This window comes from Zonotrichia albicollis, chromosome 12 (assembly GCF_047830755.1).
Source record: "Zonotrichia albicollis isolate bZonAlb1 chromosome 12, bZonAlb1.hap1, whole genome shotgun sequence".
In the NCBI taxonomy this organism is placed as follows: domain Eukaryota; kingdom Metazoa; phylum Chordata; class Aves; order Passeriformes; family Passerellidae; genus Zonotrichia; species Zonotrichia albicollis.
In genome coordinates, this window is record NC_133830.1 from 18,213,308 (window position 1) to 18,232,035 (window position 18,728).

Sequence of the window (18,728 nt, forward strand, 5' to 3'; positions counted from 1 at the left end):
TGTATTATATATATTAATTTTATAAAATTATAATCATAATTTATAGTTTGGCACTATTTATACATCCCAGAGCTCCATTTCTCAAAACTCAGCACTATCCAAACAAAACACTCACCAGACTGTCAGAAAAACCCAAACAAAAAAATATAATTGGAGACAGATTAGCAAAGACACCATAATATCAATTATACCTCTATTCATTGACTTATATTAATATACACACACACACATATATATATACACATATATATACATATATATATACACATATATACATATATACACATATACATATATATATACATATACGTATATATACATTACATATATATATGTATGTGTGTGTGTGCATATATATATATATATATATATAATTTAAGACCAAGACACATGGGCTTCATTTTCCACTCCCAGAATCTATTGGTGCACAGCTTCACATTTGTTGGGCTCAGTCAGGAATAACCACACAAATATGAATATTAATACAAATAAAAATAAAATATAAAAATATAAACATATAAAAATATAAAAATAGAAATTATAGGAATATAAATAGTACATATGTGAACTAAATGTTTTAGTTATTTTAAAAAGAGAGACAACCAGAAAAGAGAGAGGGGGATGAAGCCAATCCAATAGGCAGTTTTTCAATGAGGAAAAAACTTGATATACATATGGATACAAATAAAAATATAAATAATATCAATAATAGATATAACATAAATAATAGATATAACATAAATAATAGTAACATAAATACTATATACGTGAACTAAATGTTTTAGTCGTTTTAAAAAGAGAAAGAGGGGGATAAAGCCAATTCAACAGGCAGTTTTTCAATGAGAAAAAAAAAACCTGTTAAATGAGTTTAATGATATTAATAGTCTCCCAAATTGGCAAATTATCCACAATACCTCAATGGTTTATGTGCACTGGAAGCAGCAAATCATGGAGATCATTAAAGACATAAAGTTTACAGATATTTCAAATACAGGCTGGCAAGAGAAGATTGCTTGTATCCAAAAGAATCAATAGAAAAAAGTACAGAAAAACAACCCCAGCACATATTTCAGCTATCACTAATTACTGCTTTTGGCATAACGGGCGCCAAAAAGAATTCACAAAGATTTACTCATCTGCAAGGGCAGATGAATTTGTTATGTATTATTTGTTATTTGTTATGTATTATTTATTAATTTTCTTTTTTTTTTTATTTTTTATTTTTATTAAAAAGACAAATCTGCAAATTCAATCAAAAGTTAAATAGGGAGAAGTTTAATAGGGAGAATTAAAACCAAGAGTAGTGAGCATGCAGACACAATGAACATTTAAACAAAGTCTAAAAAACCCTGACAAACACTCAAACACTTGCACTATTATTAGCCTGTTGCTCAGTTTTCCCAAATAAAAACTAATGGCAGTGTAAATCAAGAGGGCTCCGTGTCCCGGACCATAATCCATTTGCTTTGTTTGAAATTCCATCAGGGCTTGTTTGAAACAGGATTTCTTCAGAATCCTCCAGCCACAGGATTCGGGGTTGGAAGTTTTGAAGAGGAAGCTTGAGAAGTGATAAATTGTTAACAGCCTGCTAAATTTGTCAGAGTGTTTTGTGAAACTTCTATCTGCAAGCCTCTGGGAGCTTGTTCATGTTATGGCGAATTTTTAGCTTTGCCTGGCAGTAATAAATCACAATTTCAAAATAAATGCAGAGCTCTGGGCAGGAGACAACGGTGGCACGTCCCCCGAGCCCTGTGGTCACTGCCAGCCTGAGCCATGCTGGCTTTCTGTGATTTACTTTGGTCTTTCCTATATAAATACAAATTTCTGTTCTACCTTCAGCAGCACAAAGCCCCTGGCACTCCGAAGGAGGGTAAATCTAGTTTGGAACAAAGATTTGCTGGGAGACAGGAACATCTCACAAAAACCCTTCAGCAGGGGGCGAAGCCCAACATCTCTGGGGGGCCTTGCAGGAAGCATTGTCTGCATGGGAGAGGTCAAAAGGAGAATAAAAACACACAGAGCAGCTGCAAATCAGTTTTGTATAAAAATTAATATAATATAATATAATATAATATAATATAATATAATATAATATAATATATATATATAATTATGCGTGTATATAATTATATATAATTATACATATTAATATGTAATTATGTCTATAATATAATATTATATAATCATTATATTATAATACAATAATATCATATTATTTATCATTATATTATATTAATATTATAATATATATTATTATACATATCATCTAAATAGTACATATAATATATAATATATAATGTGTATATAATATAATATAATATAATATAATATAATATAATATAATATAATATAATATAATATAATATAATATAATATAATATATATATTTTAGTATATACTAACACTAATGAAATAGAAAGGATACATCAGAAGGCTTAACAAGAATGAATAATAAAATCTTGTGACTGACTCCTCAGAGTCCAACATAGCTGGCTGTGATTGGTTATTAATTAAAAACAACTCCCATGGAACCAATCAAAGCTGCACCTGTTGGTAAAGGATCTCCAGACCACATTCCCAAACAACCAGATAATTGTTATTTTCATTTTTTTCTGAGGTCTCTCAGCTTCCCAGGAGAAGAAATCCTGGTGAAGGGGTTTTTCAGAAAATATCATGGTGCCACCTCCTGTGCAGGTGGAACTTCCTGGGCACCAGTCCCTGCCTGCTGCCTCTTCTGTTTCTCTGAGCAGAGCCGGGTCCCTGCTCTGGCACCCGGAGACAGCACCCAAGCTGGCTCCCAAAACCCAAATTGGGTTTATCATAATGGCAATGGGACAGGGAACAACTCAAGAGCAAAAAGATTGCTTTAGTAGCACCAAAAAAGAGTTAATGGATGTAACACTTTGCTGAGAGTTGCCCTTTTTGGCAATGGGTATTATCCTCTTAGACAGAGGGCAGGAGCATGGGGATTTCCTGCATTTTCCTGTTTGCTCATGGTGGAGAGCAATTGTGCAAAGTTTACAATTCCTCTTCACCAGCCCCTCAAACAATGAAGTTACCAAGTGCCCGACAATGCTGTTTGCAAAAACATCATTGCACAAGTTCTTCGTGACCTGCAGCACAAAATTCCCCCTTTGAACCCACGGAGAGTTTTGTGCAACACATTTCTAAACATTGTTTAAAATGAGGGAAAAATAAGCATGGTCTTAAAGAAAGGAATGAATATTGCAATAAAATCTCCCAAGCCCTGCGTGCACATTTAACACAGAGCAGATGCGCTGGACCTGCGTGAATCACAAAACCATCAATTTAGCTAAATATGCAACAACGTGTTACACATCTGGGATTTTTCTAGGTCTTGAAGTAGCTGTGTAAGGCAGCTCCACTAAAAGAAACTCCAGGTGATTTTGTAGTGCTGGTGACAGAGCGGGGTGACAGCGCCGTGACTGATGGGCTGGGCTGCTCCCGGATGCTCCGCAGACTCTCGGGTTACCTCAGGTGAGCGCTCACAGCTCAGCCAGCTCTCATTCCGACAGCTCTGCGGACACAGCCGGGGCTCTCCGGCGGGCAGGGAGAGCGGAGCCGCGGGCAGAGCCGGGATCTTCCCCCGGGAGAGCGGAGCATCCCTCGGCAGCGTCCCGGGACACAGCGGCGGGACGGAGCCGGGCATCCCACCGCATCCGCCGCTTCCCATCACTTCCCATCAGATCCCACCGCTTCCTATCGCTTCTCATCGCTTCCTATCAGATCCCACCACATCCCACCGCCTCCCATCAGATCCCACCGCCTCCCATCAGATCCCACCGCTTCCCATCGCATTCACCGCCTGCCACCGCTTCCCACTTCATCCCACCCCTTCCCATCTCCTCGCACCGCATCCCATCCCATCCTACCACTTCCCACCTTATCCCATAGCCTCCCACCGTATTCCACCGCCTCCCACCACATCCCATCGCTTCTCATCTCATCCATCGCCTCGCCTCCCATCGCATCCTCCGCCTCCCTGGCGTCCCAGCCCAGCCCAGCCCCAGCGGGAGCGGCGGCTCCTCCCGGCCGAGCTGCCCGAGCTGCCGCAGCCGCTGCCGGCTCCTGTGCCCTCGGTGAGTGACCCGCGACGGGACAGGGGCAGCGGGAGGGACTGGGGGGATTGCAGGAGCTGGAGGAATTGCAGGAGCTGGAGGAACTGGGGGAGTTGGGGGAACTGGAGGGATTGGAGGAACTGGAGGGACTGGAGAGATTGGAGGGACTGGAGGAATTGCAGGAGCTGGAGGAATTGTGGGAGCTGGGGGAATTGGGGGAATTGGAGAAATTGCAGGGATTGGAGGAACTGGAGGGATTGGAGCAACTGGAGGGGTTGGAAGGACTGGAGAGGTTGGAGGGACTGCAGGAACTGGAGGGATTGAAAGGACTGGAGAGGCTGGAGGAATTGGAGAGCTTGGAGGAACTGGAGGGATTGGAGGGAATTGGAGGAATTGCAGGAAATGGAGGAACTGGGGGAATTGGAGGAACTGGAGAGATTGGAGCAACTGGAGGGATTGGAAGGACTGGAGAGGCTGGAGGAACTGGAGGGACTGGAGGAATTGGAGAGCTTGGAGGAACTGGAGGAATTGGAGAGCTGGGAGGAACTGGAGGAATTGGAGGCTGGGGGAGCACAGGAGGCTCCTCGGAGCTCGCTTGTCCCCCCTGAGCACAGTGAGAGGAGCGGGGCAGGAAAGCAAATTTGCTATAGGTGCCGGATCTGTGAAATCCCAGGTCTGCACCCCACTTTTGAGAACTCTCCCCCTTTTAAGAACCCTCCCTCAGCACAAATCAGGAGCAGCAAACTCTCCCCGCTTTTGAGAGCTCTCCCTCAGCACAAATCAGGAGCTCTGGCAGGTTCTGGCTGCTCCTCGCCCTGCGCATCCCAGCCCCGAGCAGCGGAGGGGAGCGTGGAGCACAGGGGCTCCCTAAGGGCAAACCAAGCCGGAGGAAAACCCCAAAAGGGCAGCAATAGGCTGCAGGAAGCTCAGCCAGCTTCCCCCCGAGGACATTTGTCCCAGCTGAAGATCCAGCAGCCCCAAAGGGCCCCGGGGCACAGAGGAGTCACTGCGGGTCAGGCACGGAGGGGATGCTCAGGTGGAAATGGGAAGGAAGGGAAGCGTTAGGAAAATTAACCCACAAACACCAGAGGATTGTGTCTAAAAAGGAGACAGAATACCCTTTTTGGGTTATTCGAATAAAGGGAGAGGCCATGGAGCGTCCCCTGGGGTCTCTCACATTTTTGGAGGATGCAGCCTCCTTTTTATCCCAATTTCCCAGCCACATTTCCCTTCTCTCTTTCCCCATTTCTGAGGTACCTGAGTGGTTCAGACTTCCCAAAACACCAGATATTTCCCTCTAATGCACAACCTTCCCTTTTAATTTTTAATTCTTATGGCATTTAGGGGTTTTTCTTCCTTGTTGTTTCTTTCATCTTTCAATGTCTAATTTCATTTATCATCAAACCTAAAAGTTTGTTTGTAAAAGCAAATATTTTTTTCCATTCATCAATCAGGGAATCTTCCCATTGTTTCTTTTCTCTCCCAGTGCTGGTTTTATCCACCTGCAGACCCACAGCTTGTTTGGAAAGACAAATCCAGTGCTCCTGTCAGAAGGGAAGCAGATAAAGTCCAGGTTCCCCATTGCACTCAGCAGCCACACTTGAATTTATATGGTTCAGGGGAGCTCCTTTCAGCACAGAAAATATTTCTGCTCTTGTTTCCAGCATCTTTCTGGTGAGGGAAGGGAAAAACAGGCAGGGAGGGGTTGGTTCCTGGTTTAAGGAGAACAGGGGCTTGGCTGAAGAAAGAGGATGAGAAAGAACTGAAACCCTCAGCCCCTTCTGAAAACAATTGCGCTCTTGAGAGGAGAAATCCTAAATGCATTATTTTCATCGAGATCTCTCCTCAAACACAAGTGCAGCACATCCTGAGAGGGGTGACCCTGCAGCAGGGACATGGCCTGCCCTAAACCTTACCCCATTCTTGACGGAGCCTTCCTTTATGGACAGGAATGATGGAGAGGAATGGGAATTCTTGGAAAAGATGTTTTTAAAGTTTTTACTTGCAAGGCAACAGGCTCTCTCAGACTCTGTTCCCCTTTGCCATCTGCTTAATCCAACAAAAAACATTAAAACTGCTGAGGGAAAAAAAAAAAAAAAGAAAAAGAAAAAAATAAGATTGTTTAAGTCAGATCTGGTGAACAGTAAGTTCACCACATGTTGGAAGAGACTGAAAATACAGATCTCAAATTAAAGATTTAAAAAAACCAAACAGGTGTAAACAGGTTTCAGGTAGGTCACTCTAAATCAGGGATGTTTTTTACTTTTTATATATTATATATATAAAGTCAGATGAGTATTTCTATAAAGGAAAAACTTTGTATTTTCAATTATTTATTGCTAAAATATGAAGGAGCTCATCAAATTACTACAGTAAATTCGCCAGGTTTTGAGAGAGAGTGAAAATACAACTTCTAAATTAAAGATGAAAAAAAAGTGACCTAAAATAAAAAGAAACCTTTCAGTAACAGGCATTTTATTCCCAGTACAAGGAGACAGTGACTCCTCACACCCACTAGGACTTCTAAATCTGTGCATTCTTGTGATGGTTTTCATACAGTTCCAAAGCATAAAAAGCTCACTTGAGCTGAATTCAAGTAAATCCCCAAAGAGTTTTCATAGTGATCAATCTCACCACTGAAAAAACTCCCAGCTCTTACTCTCATATATTGTTTTTTACTTTTGTGAGTAGCGATTCCCAAGCCACTTGGAAAGAACCAGACCTTAATGTTTGAATGGCAGGGTGAGTTACATTTCTAAAAGTTAATTATATTTCTGATGCACAGGGATTAAACCCACCAAGGTTTACAGTTGTCAGGGGTTGGAGTCCAAAAAAAAAATCAAGTTTTTTTGCTATCTTTATAGGAAAAATGTCCTGTTAGACTGCGTTGGGATAACAGATTGAGAACCCAGAACAGAAAGGCACCGCTGCAGCTGCTCAGCCCTAAAGGAGCCACATTGCTGGGAAATTCCCTTTGTTTATAAGGGATTTTACAGCTCAAGGGTTTATTTCCTGCATCACAGCACAGAGGACTTTTCATCCATCACAGCAGTGATTTCACAGGTCTGGCACCTACAGCAAATTCCCTTTTTACACACAAGCAATGGGGCAGAGAATATAAGCACAGCAGTACTTGAAGAAAATTATATTTAAATACTGTTTTGCTAAGAGATCACATTCATGACCATTTTTTTGATATTGGTAATATTTAGACTAGCAGAGAAATTAATGCCATATCTGGAAGCTTTGGGATTCTTGTCAAGCTGACATTTTCCTCCAATCTCTTGGTAAAAATAACCCATATTTGGGAGATGCTATCACAAGAACAAGACTGGGTTTTGTCATGGAAAAACTGACATTTAGTACAATTTTTACTAGAAAATTCAGCTGCTAAAAGAAGATTTTCATGGAAGTCTGAGCTTACATTTAGAAGGCCAAAACATTCTTTGGATTGTGGCCATCTTCTGTTAACTCTTTTTAATATTCATGGACTATAAGCCAAGTGCTAAAGAGAGTTGTTTAAAAAATGCCAGCCAGTGTCAAAAAAAGTCTGTATTTATCTCCTGATAACTTCAGGTTAAGGCTGAAACTTAAACACTATAAATTTACTTAGGGGAAAAAATGAAGTAAACACAGTGGTGTGTAGAAAATTGTTTAATTAAGTAGCTGTTTATGCTGCTGGAAGGATACTGAAGCTGCACTTCCAAACTGTCCTGGCTGGACTGAGACATTGTCATTTGAGTGGGAACAACAGGCAGCTTTACCAAGTTTTTTCACTTACTTTTTATCAAAAAATATTCCTTGAATATTGGCAGGCATTGAATAGGGACTGTTCCCTTACAGAGAAATAAATGAGTTTTTGAGAGGGAAATTAATCAAACTCCTAGCATGTTTGTACTTTCAACAACTCAAGGATAATTTAGAGAGAAAAAATCACTATAAAAAATAAGTTTCTTAAGTTCAACAGAGTGAGTAAAGGCTATCTGAATCAAAATCTCACCTTCTGCTTGAATTTAGTCTGAATCAAAATCTCACTTTCTGCTTGAATTTAGTCTGATGAACAAGAATTTTGCTCTTTGCAGCTCTAATTTCTCAAAAATCTATCAGCAAGAGACTTGCCAGTTTCTAGAAACTTTCTCCCACTCAGGGCTTAATAGATTGCACCTGCCCCAAAGAGGCACCAGGCATCCACTTAGCATTTCCCAGTAGATTCCTGCTCCTTGGAAATGCAATACAATAACAAATCATGATTGCTGAGCCTCCCTGCAGGAAAAGCTCTTCGCAGACAGCAAAAATTAAGGAGGCATTTCATGGTGAGGTCAGGGTTTGGAGTTTCCACAAAGCAATCCAAGGTTTAGGGCTGCTTTTTTGTTTTTAAATCTGTTCTGAGTGAACTTTGCTTCAGTGTAATTAAACTGTGCAAACATTAAAGCCCATTTATTCATTATTATTGCTTTCTTCTGCTGGGTTAGAGATAAGGAATGACATCAGTAGCTCCTGAAGAAAGGGCACCTTAACCTGCTTTGGATCAGGAGCTCCCCTGATCAATTCTGCACGTTGCTTCCTCAATCCTGCCCTCAGCAGTGCCAGGAGAAGGTTTGGGAAGCAGTGAACACCATTTACTGTATTCTGCTGGTTTATTCTCAGAATCCCAGAATTGTCAGGGCTGGAAGGATCTCCAGAGATCATCCAGCCCAGGCCCAAATGCAGTTCAGCTATTCCATACACAGCCAAGGAGAGCTGGCTAACCAGGCAGATTTCTTTGCTGGTATTTTTTCCAGCTGAAGACTGAGTTAAAGTTGCCTTTTCTCCCTTTATTTTGCCATGAATTTAAATGGAAGTACATAGGGGTGAAGATCAGTCATTCCAGCTTCTTTCATCAGCTCCTTGCCTTGGCCGTGCCCTGCACTTAAACACACCTGAAGAGCTGGAGACAAAGACACAGACTGGGATGTAACCACTTTCCAGACATGCTGGTTTAATTTCCATGGAATCATTCCTGTCCTCAGCTTCCATGGAGTCATTCCTATCCTCAACATCCATGGAATCATTTCTGTCCTCATCATCCATGGAGCAGTTTTTGCCCCCAACATCCATGGAATCATTTCTGTCCTCATCATCCATGGAGTCATTCCTATCCTCAACATCCATGGAATCATTTCTGTCCTCATCATCCATGGAGCAGTTTTTGCCCCCAACATCCATGGAATCATTTCTGCCCTCAGCATCCATGGAATAATTTCTGTCCTCAATATCCATGGAGAAGTTTCTGTCCCCAACATCCATGGAGCAGTTTCTGTCCTCAACATCCATGGAATAACTTCTGTCCTCAGCATCCATGGAATAATTTCTGCCCTCAATATCCATGGAATAATTTCTGTCGTCAGCATCCATGGAGCAGTTTCTGCCCTAAACATCCATGGAATAATTTCTCTCCTCAGCATCCATGGAGTCGTTTCTGCCCTCAGCATCCATGGAGTCATTTCTGCCCTCACCATCCATGGAGTCATTTCTCTCCTCAGCATCCATGGAATAATTTCTGCCCTCAATATCCATGGAATAATTTCTGTCCTCAGCATCCATGGAGCAGTTTCTGCCCTAAACATCCATGGAATAATTTCTCTCCTCAGCATCCATGGAGTCGTTTCTGCCCTCAGCATCCATGGAGTCATTTCTGCCCTCACCATCCATGGAGTCATTTCTCTCCTCAGCATCCATGGAATCATTTCTGCCCTCAACATCCATGGAATAATTTCTGTCCTCAGCATCCATGGAGCAGTTTCTGCCCTAAACATCCATGGAATAATTTCTCTCCTCAACATCCATGGAGCAGTTTCTGTCCTCAGCATCCATAGAGTCATTTCTGCCCTCAACACCCATGGAGTTGTTTCTGTCCTCAGCATCCATGGAATAATTTCTGTCCTCAACACCCATGGAATAATTTCTGTCCTCATTCTCAGGAGATGCTCTGTGAGCTGTGAGTGGCTCAGAGGAATTGTCCAGGCAGAGCCTGAAGGATCCAGGATCACAGCACTCCCCAGGTACTCCTGTCTCCTCTGCCTATGGATGCTGCTGGCACCAAGGACACAGCTCCTCTCCCAGCACCCACCTGTGAGTAAAACCCAGGCAAGAAGGAATTTGACCTCTCATAAGGCAGCACAAATCATTTGAGCTCAAACACTGATTACTGGAACAAAAGGGATAAAGTTAAATGAAGTATTGCATCACTGAGTTTCAATAGGAAATGCTGATTATTGAACAATCTGTTGCATTGTGTTGCTCTGGACATGTTTGGAGTTATGAGGGTGAGAAATCCCATGCATACCTCAGTGCTAGTTGTGTAAATGCCTTGAGCAAATATATGCACAGTCTCAATTTCCTTCCTTATTGCTTTGAGAGATTTACCAGAACATAAACTCAGACAAGCTATGAAATGGCACAGAATGTGTGTCACCCTCACAGACATTTTTCATCAATGGACAGGAGGCAGAATTTGGTCAGTTATCATTTGCTCCAAGACGTAAAATATCATTAATCAATCCTGCACTGTGGATCAATACATGAAGTTAGCAGTTGGGAAGTAAAAGATGCTTATTAATCCTGAAAAATCCTAATATTTTGCATTTGATCTCAAATAGGCCTGGCATCTTTAAATGTTTGAAATATGTGCAAGCCTAAATTGTGTAGGAAGAGATTACTCATTACCTATAATTTGAACGACTGCCTACTGACTGCCAACTGCTGGATTCCCAAATTGTTGGAGGCTGTAAATAAGCACTGGCTTGTTTAAATTATTTAGTACAGAATATGTAAATATTGCTTTTTACTAGCATATTTTTAATTGGCTTGCCAGTATGGAGCTTATGTTACAGTTCACAATCAGCTGTTTAATGAGATATGATGAATTAAAACTGTGAGGAATTAAATTTCTTCTTCAGATTGAGGGATCAGAAGAGATGAAACTCTATGAAAACTGTTTGGGATTGGTTAGTGGGGTTTCCTAGAACACAAATCACTTGTATGTAAATGTCACTGTCATATTTTCTGAAAATCCCTCCACCAGGATTTCTCTCCTGGAAAGCCGAGAAGCTTCAGAGAAAAAAAAAAATTATTATCTTAATTGCTTCTCCTGTACTTTGCTGCTTTGGAATGCGGTTGGAGATTGTTTATCAAACAAGTGATTGTTAGATTGGTTTAATGTGAATTGTTTTGACTTAATGATCAATCACTGTCTGGCTGTGTCAGACTCTGGAAAGAGTCATGAGTTTTCATCATCATTCTTTGTAGCCTTCTGTCTGTATCCTTTCTGTATTCTTTAGTATCGTTTTAGTATAGCATTTCTTTAATATATTATAAATAACATATAATAATAAATTGGCCTTCTGAGAACATGGACTCAGATTCCTCATCTTTCACCTCATCCTAGGGACACAGCAAACTCAATATGTAAAATGTCTTAAAAATTTGGTTTTTAGGAAAGCCCTAGAAGGGACAGTGCTAAGCTGTGGAACAAGTTAGCTTTATTATCTTATTACTGCAGTGACTGAGTTGTTTTTTTTTTCCTTTCCTCTAGTTGTGGAAATAAAAATCCCCAAGCAGCCCAACACGTTTTCAGCCAGGAGTGCAAACCATGACTGAACGCCCAAGGCCTGGACACCCACTCTGCTTCTCCCTCACCAAAAAGATGTCCAACAACACAACAGAGGCCTCCAGCAGCGCTCCCCGAGCCCTCCTAGGCCTGTTCCTGGGCAGCATCTCCCTGATCACCATTGTCATGAACATCCTGGTGCTGTGTGCCGTGAGGACGGAGAAGAAGCTGCAGACCGTGGGCAATTTATACATCGTGAGCCTCTCCATCGCCGACCTGATCGTGGGGGCGGCCGTCATGCCCCTCAACATCGTGGACCTGCTGAGCTCCCGGTGGCCCCTGGGGCTGGCAGCCTGCTTGTTCTGGCTCTCCATGGATTACGTGGCCAGCACGGCCTCCATTTTCAACCTCTTCATCCTGTGCATGGACCGGTACCGCTCGGTGCAGCAACCGCTCCGGTACCTCAAGTACCGCACCAAGATGAGGGCCTCGCTGCTCATCCTGGGCGTCTGGCTGCTCTCCTTCACCTGGCTCATCCCCATCCTGGGCTGGCATGTCTTTGCCAACAACGGGCGCAGGAAGGTGCAGGGGAACAAGTGTGAGACGGAGTTCTTCGAGGTGACCTGGTTCAAAGTGCTGGCGGCCATCTTTAACTTCTACCTGCCCTCACTGCTGATGCTGTGGTTCTACTGCAGAATCTTCTGCACTGTTCGAAAGCACTGCCAGCACAGAGAGCTCAGCAATGGCTCCTACTGGTCCTCCGTGGAAAAAACCACCACTCCTCAGACCAAGATGAAGGATGAGAAAAATATCTGCCTCCAGGAGCAAGTCGTAGGTGGGAACACCCCCGGTGCAGAAAAGAAAAACTCTCCAGAGCCCCATAAAGTGGAGGCAGAGCTTTGTTTCAGCCATCCTGACGGAGCTTCAAAGGCCCTGAGTAATGGGAAAGTCCTGAACTGGAGCTGCTTCTCTCTCAGCACAGCCAAGGCTGAGCCTGGCATGGATAAAGCAGGAAAGAGGAGGGTGTGTGCCACGGAAAACCCTGGGAATGAGGAGCAGCCTGGCTGCCAGGACAGTGACTCCAGCGGGGCCTCAGACCACCACACCTTCACTGAGGTGGCAGAGCCCAGCCCCAGAGGAGCCTGCTGTCCTCAGGGGAGGACGGAGCGCAGGGACTCGAGGGGAATGGCATTCCTGAGGAAAACCTGGCACACCCTGCACGGGCGCTCCAGGAGCATCCAGTGGCACGGGAACAGGGAGAGGAAGGCAGCCAGGCAGCTGGGGGTGATCATGGCAGCCTTCATGCTCTGCTGGATCCCCTACTTCGTGCTCTTCATGGTGATAACCTTCCACGACCACAAGCAGCTCTCAGAGCTGCACAGGGCCACCATATGGCTGGGCTACATCAACTCCACCTTGAACCCGTTCCTCTACCCTCTCTGCAACCAGAATTTCAAAAAGACTTTTAAAAAGATCCTTCACATTCATTGATGCTGGTCTGGGGTTTTGGAGCTCAAGTGCAGCTCAGGATTTCGACCAAACAAAATGTTCTGGTTCCAAAGCATGGGTTCCCCGTTAACAGTGAAAGACTTTGGCAAACTGTAATCTCTAAAAGTGGGAAATGTGCATTTAATAGTCTTAACACATTTAAAGAGCAACTTCAGGTCAAGAATCTGAAAACCTCAAGGTCAGTACATGAACTGTTACACTGTTGTCAACCTTTCACCGCTTGAAACCACCACTTCCACCACAGAAACCTCCTCAGTGATTATAAATTATTCAGCTACAGAAAAGGAAGAAATCACATTTCTGTCATTGGCCAAAAACATTTTTTTCTTTCAACTTACTCCATGAAACACATTGCTTGTGAAATGAGATTTGCAAGTGGAGGTACTTTGCACAGTCAAAGAAAGAACTTGCATCTGTTTAAAAAAACTCCCCTATTTATTTATAGCTTCCTCCAAAGCACAAACTTTTCATCAAATGTCAAATTTTCGTGTGTATCCTACTGTATCTCTTTGATATAATGCTTATATTAACTGTACATTACCTTTGCTGGATAAAAGTAGATTTTTTTATGTCCCAAAAGAGTTTCCATGCTCAATATCTGTCACCATCTGCTCCAGAAGGGTGTGCTGCTGTTCCTAGACTTGCAGAATATAGCTGATTATACATGAAATATGTTTACCTTTTCTACCCTTTGTATTTCATAAATCTTGCTGTCAAATATTTAAGGAGAAAAACACAATAATTAAAACTCAGTATTGGAAAAGACACCAAGAAGATGTTGAAGCACAACTGAAAGCTGGGCTGGCTTTGATATTCCAAAGAAAAAAGAAATTCCTCTCATTCATTTTGTTATGCTGCTAAATTTCCCACATTCTGAACAGTTTCTTAATTGTATTTAAAGGATTCAATATTAAATGAAGCCCTAATATGTCTGCATTTTAATACATTGGGGAAATGTGCTAAAGGAATAAACCTAAATTCAGGCTGTATCAGTGCATCATGCAAGGTTCAGAGATTAACTGACTTTGGTTTCAAGTTGCACACAGGAAAAATTGCAATTAGGAATCTTAAATCTAGGACAAATAAGGCAAAATGCAGAGAGAAAACATAAAACCAACAAAATTCATTGCAGAATTCAGACAACTTTTGCACTGCAGGAGGAACACCTGCACAAGAAGTGAAATGCACCTTTTTGGAGTAGAGAACAGAACCTTTTGAAACACATTCTCTAATCCCTGGCCTTCCACAAACAATTGCTGAGGTTCACAGCCATTAAATTGTTTTTTTTCCTATTCTGATTTGCAACAGCAATTCTGGCCAGAATGGATGGTAATTTAGATGATCCCTGAGGAAATAAAAGTTAGCCACAGTTATTAGTGCTGAAAACCACATTTACCTAAGGGCTGCTGAGAGTTATCAAGAAATCTGTCCTGTTGCTCATGAAAATTGCCTTTTCTGACCTTAAAATGTACTAATACATGACAAAACCTCAGCAAGATCATTAAAAATTGGTCTAAAAACGGTGGTGACTGTAACAACAAAAATGTTTGGTAAAAATAAAGAACATTCAAACAGCTAAACCCAGGAAAATAAAACTGAACTTTTTTTTTTTTTTAATTTCAAGCCATTTTACCCATGATCTTTGTATAGCTGTGTTAACAGCAAAGACAGGGGATTTGTGAAAACCAATTTTATAGCTATTAGGTAACAATAAACAGGGAAATGGGACAGTGCATATTTTAAATAGCAATTACCTAAGAAAACTTTTGAGTTTCACTGAGCAGGCAGTTCCAGTGGCTCTGGATGTGAGGGAGGCAGAGGAAAGCAAATTATGGTAAGAAATGGAGAAACCTCCCACCAACGTGGGACAAGGCTCAAGAGAATATTTCAGGAGTGGTTTCCCGTAAAATGCTTTCAGTGTTTTCCATTTGACAGCCAAGGTCAGAGGACACAGAGCTTCAGAGAGCGCAACGAGAGTCTGGGGATTTCTTGTGAAAAACATGTTCACTCTCCTGTGCGTGAAAAACGCCAATCATTTGTTTCCAAAATTTTAAATGGTTATAAAAATAGCAATATAATTAGAGTAATAAAAATTTTGGACAATTTGGATTAGGACAATATGAGACAATAGAAACAAAGAGTTACAGACATCCGGGTACCTTTTTCTGGGCAAAATAAGCCCAAAAAACACAGACATTAACGGAGGATTAACCCTTAAATACAATAACCTGTTGCATATTCATACACCTCATACATGATGCATAAATTCCATTCCAACACAGGATTCTGTCTGGTCAGTGCCAACTTCTCCCTCTGAATCCAGATGGCATTTTCAGGACTGAGTGAGGCAGGAAGAAGTTCGTTTCTTCTGATAAGAGAGCAATAAATTCTCTTTCTCTGAAAGATTGAGGTCTCCTGTGGCTGCTGTCTCAGTGGGAGTACCTCATTCCTCTCTTTAAAACAAGTATCCCACATAGCATAGTTTCTATTTTAAGCTTATGTTATAACCTGAAACTGTATTTAACACACTACTTAAGAAAATTAATACAGCATAACTCTCCAACATAACACATATAATATTCATTTTAATATTTGCAAAATGCCAATCATAAAATACGCATTTTTCACATGTGAAAATTTAAAAAGTTTAATAAAGGACAATAGGAGCATGGAGCAAAGGTTATTATGGCTGGGTGCATCGTGGCACTCAGTCAGGAGCACACCTGCTATTTTGGAAACACCCTTTATTTACTATTTCTATTCCATCAGCCTGTTATATATTCACAAAAAATTATTTGTAAACTTTCCCCCAAACTAATTTACATGTTCCAAGAACTGTTTAGCATGGCTCCTCCTCGGTTCCACCTTTTTAGAGCATGCACACTCCTTGGTTGTGGTTTAGGTCCGTTCTTATCACACCCAGTATAGGAATGTGCCCTTTGATGGAGTGACAAAACTATCGTTTGTCTCCTCAAAAAGAAAAAAAGCTCAGGAGTTTCTCTCCTCAATTAGGTGAAAAGGCATCCCATAGGACCTGGGGGGCTTCCCCTCAACTTAAGGATGGCCAATTGGACTGGAGCAAAAAAGTCCCAAGAGCAATTTACTAGAAAAAGAAGAGAACAAAGAAACTAATGGCTTTTGTGAGGTGTTTTGCCGGGGGCAAGAACCTCTTGCACCTGATTTTTCTCTGTAAAGAGTTTTGTTATTTTGCCTTTTTTTAAACCTTTTTGTTTCCAGCACTACCACAGGAGCCATCCTGCTGATTTTATGCCTTCTGAGGCAGCGGAGCTATCTTGGGTGTGAAACAGATCTCCAAGAGCTTGTGAGACCTGGCTGCAGGAGACCCTTATTTCACTCCAGTTATGGGTTTTGGTCGATAACTCTCCATATTTTGATCCAAAATATGGTTCATATTTTCTTCAGAAGGTGAGTGCTGACAGTTGGCAGATCTGTGCAGGTGTTCATTGGATGTTATCCCATCCAAGCAGGTTTTTTAGGCACACTTACATCAGCTATTTCACTGAGCTTATTTAACAACAGAAATAAAAACTGTATCTTTATAACAACGTTACTTTAACACCGCACATACAAAATCCATTTTAACACTTGCGAAAAGCCAGTATTATACTATGTATCTCTGACAAAAGGGTGCAGGGATTGAGATGTGCTGGTTTTCAGCTCCCGGAGCGCTCCGTGGGACAGCAGGGACACCTGGCGGGGCAGCAGCGGGCCCGGGATGCCGCGGCCAGCCGTGAATTCCACCGCGCTCTTCCACACCGGCAGCAAATGCCGCGGACAGGAGGGGAAACAGCAGTGCAGGAGCACCTTTGGGCATTTTCCCACCGTCTAAAATGGAATTATAGTAAAGTATTAAATTTTCTGAGGGCTCTGCTGCGTGCCGGGGAAGCAGGAGCAGCATACGGTAGCGGACACACGGACGGCAGCGGACACACGGACGGCTCCGAGCGCTGCGGGACGCGGGGCAGCCGGACTGCCCCGAGGCGGGGGATGCTACCGAGGGCGGGCGGGCATCGCCGCAGCCTCCCGGTATCGGGACGGGGATGGAGATCGGGATCGAGATGGGGACGGTGATGAGGATAGGACCGGGATCAGGATGGGGATGAGGATGGGGACCGGGACCGGCCCGCCCAGAATGTCTCTCACGCCATCACCCCGCGCCGGCCGCCCGTCACACGCTCCGCCGCGGTAACATCACCGCCGTGCGCCGGCCGGGCATGCCGGAAGTGCGGAGCGAGCGGCGCAGCCGGTAAGGGGGAACGGGGATGGACTGTCACGGGTCCAGAGAACACACACGGCACCGGCACCACCACAGCCCCCGGCACTGCCACTGCCGGGTCACAGCCCCGGCGCCGTACCCGCTCTGCCCCTTGCAGCCCGCGGTCGGTGTGCCCGGGCCTCACCGGCTCCCGGGCTGCAGTCAGGCGTACACGGGGCGGGGGCTGCCCCGGGCCGGGCCGGGGCCGTGTCAGTGTGCGGGGATGGTGCCATGTCCGTGTTCGGTCTCGGTGCCATGTCCATGTTCGGTGCCGGTGCCGGTGCTGTGTAGGTCCTCTGTCAGTCCGTGTCGCTGTGCGGGGCCGGTGCCAGTCCCGTTCCCGTGTGGCTGTGCCGTTCCCGTGTCCCTGTCCGGTCCCGTTCCCGTGTTGGACCTCTGTCCGTCCATGTCGCTGTGCAGGGCCGGTGCTGGTCCGGGTACCGTGTGGCTGTGCCGTGTCCGGTGCCGGTGTCCCTCGGCCGTGTCCGTGCCCCTGTTCAGTCCCGTTCCCGTGTGGCTGTGCCGTGTCCGTGCTCGGTCCCGTTCCTATGTGGCTGTCCCGGTGCCGGTGTCCCGGTGCCCACCCCTCAGTGTCTCTGTCCTCAGGGCCGCGTTCCCGCCGGGCCATGGCCGCAGCAGCCCCGTGCCGTGCTGGGCCGTGCCCGCTGTGTCCATGTCCCGGTGTCGGTGTCCCGGTGCCCATCCAGGCTGTGTCTCTGTTCACAGGGCCGCGTTCCCGCCGGGCCATGGCCGCAGCAGCCCCGTGCCGTGCCGGGCCGTGCCCGCTGTGTCCGTGTCCCGGTACCGGTGTCCCGGTGCCCATCCAGGCTGTGTCTCTGTTCCCGCAGGGCCGCGTTCCCGCCGGGCCATGGCCGCAGCAGCCCCGTGCCGTGCCGGGCCGTGCCCGCTGTGTCCGTGTCCCGGTACCGGTGTCCCGGTGCCCATCCAGGCTGTGTCTCTGTCCTCAGGGCCGCGTTCCCGCCGGGCCATGGCCGCAGCAGCCCCGTGCCGTGCCGGGCCGGGCCGTGCCGGTTCGGTGCCGCTGCAGTTTGCTCCGTTCAGCAGCGCGCTGGACGCGGGCTTCTGGCACGAGCTGACCCAGAGGAAACTCAACCAGTACCGGCTGGACGAGACCCCCAAGCTCATCAAGGGCTACTACTACAACGGTGAGCACCCAGTGACCCACCGGGCCCTGCCAATTCCACCAAGCCCTGCCAATTCCACCGGTCCCTGCCAATTGCACCCAACTCTGCCAATTCCACTGGGCCCTGCCAAT

The 18,728-nt window shown here is 44.6% G+C and overlaps 2 protein-coding genes across 4 annotated transcripts in view; both read left to right on the forward strand.

Moving 5' to 3' along the window:
* Positions 1 to 3,248: 3,248 nt before the first annotated feature.
* Positions 3,249 to 15,245, forward strand: HRH1 (histamine receptor H1). Its single transcript, XM_074550130.1, has 3 exons — positions 3,249 to 4,100; positions 10,040 to 10,190; positions 11,653 to 15,245. The coding sequence occupies exon 3, from the start codon at positions 11,710 to 11,712 to the stop codon at positions 13,156 to 13,158; it is 1,449 nt and encodes a 482-aa protein (XP_074406231.1). The 5' UTR covers positions 3,249 to 4,100; positions 10,040 to 10,190; positions 11,653 to 11,709; the 3' UTR covers positions 13,159 to 15,245.
* A 2,043-nt stretch (positions 15,246 to 17,288) lies between these two features.
* ATG7 (autophagy related 7) overlaps positions 17,289 to 18,728 on the forward strand; it is a 115,472-nt gene continuing 114,032 nt past the window's right edge. For 2 of the 3 annotated variants that reach the window (XM_074550128.1, XM_074550126.1), the window contains exons 1-2: positions 17,329 to 17,443; positions 18,421 to 18,618. In XM_074550128.1, the coding sequence (XP_074406229.1) occupies positions 18,441 to 18,618 (178 nt within the window). In that variant the 5' untranslated portion in view covers positions 17,329 to 17,443; positions 18,421 to 18,440. Of the gene's footprint in view, positions 17,444 to 18,420; positions 18,619 to 18,728 lie in introns of all 3 variants that reach the window. The other variant, XM_074550129.1, reaches the window with a different exon arrangement.

What these genes read in the sequence shown, in the direction of transcription:
- HRH1 (XM_074550130.1), top strand. Translation starts at nt 11,710, where the DNA reads ATGACTGAACGCCCAAGGCCTGGACACCCACTCTGCTTCTCCCTCACC.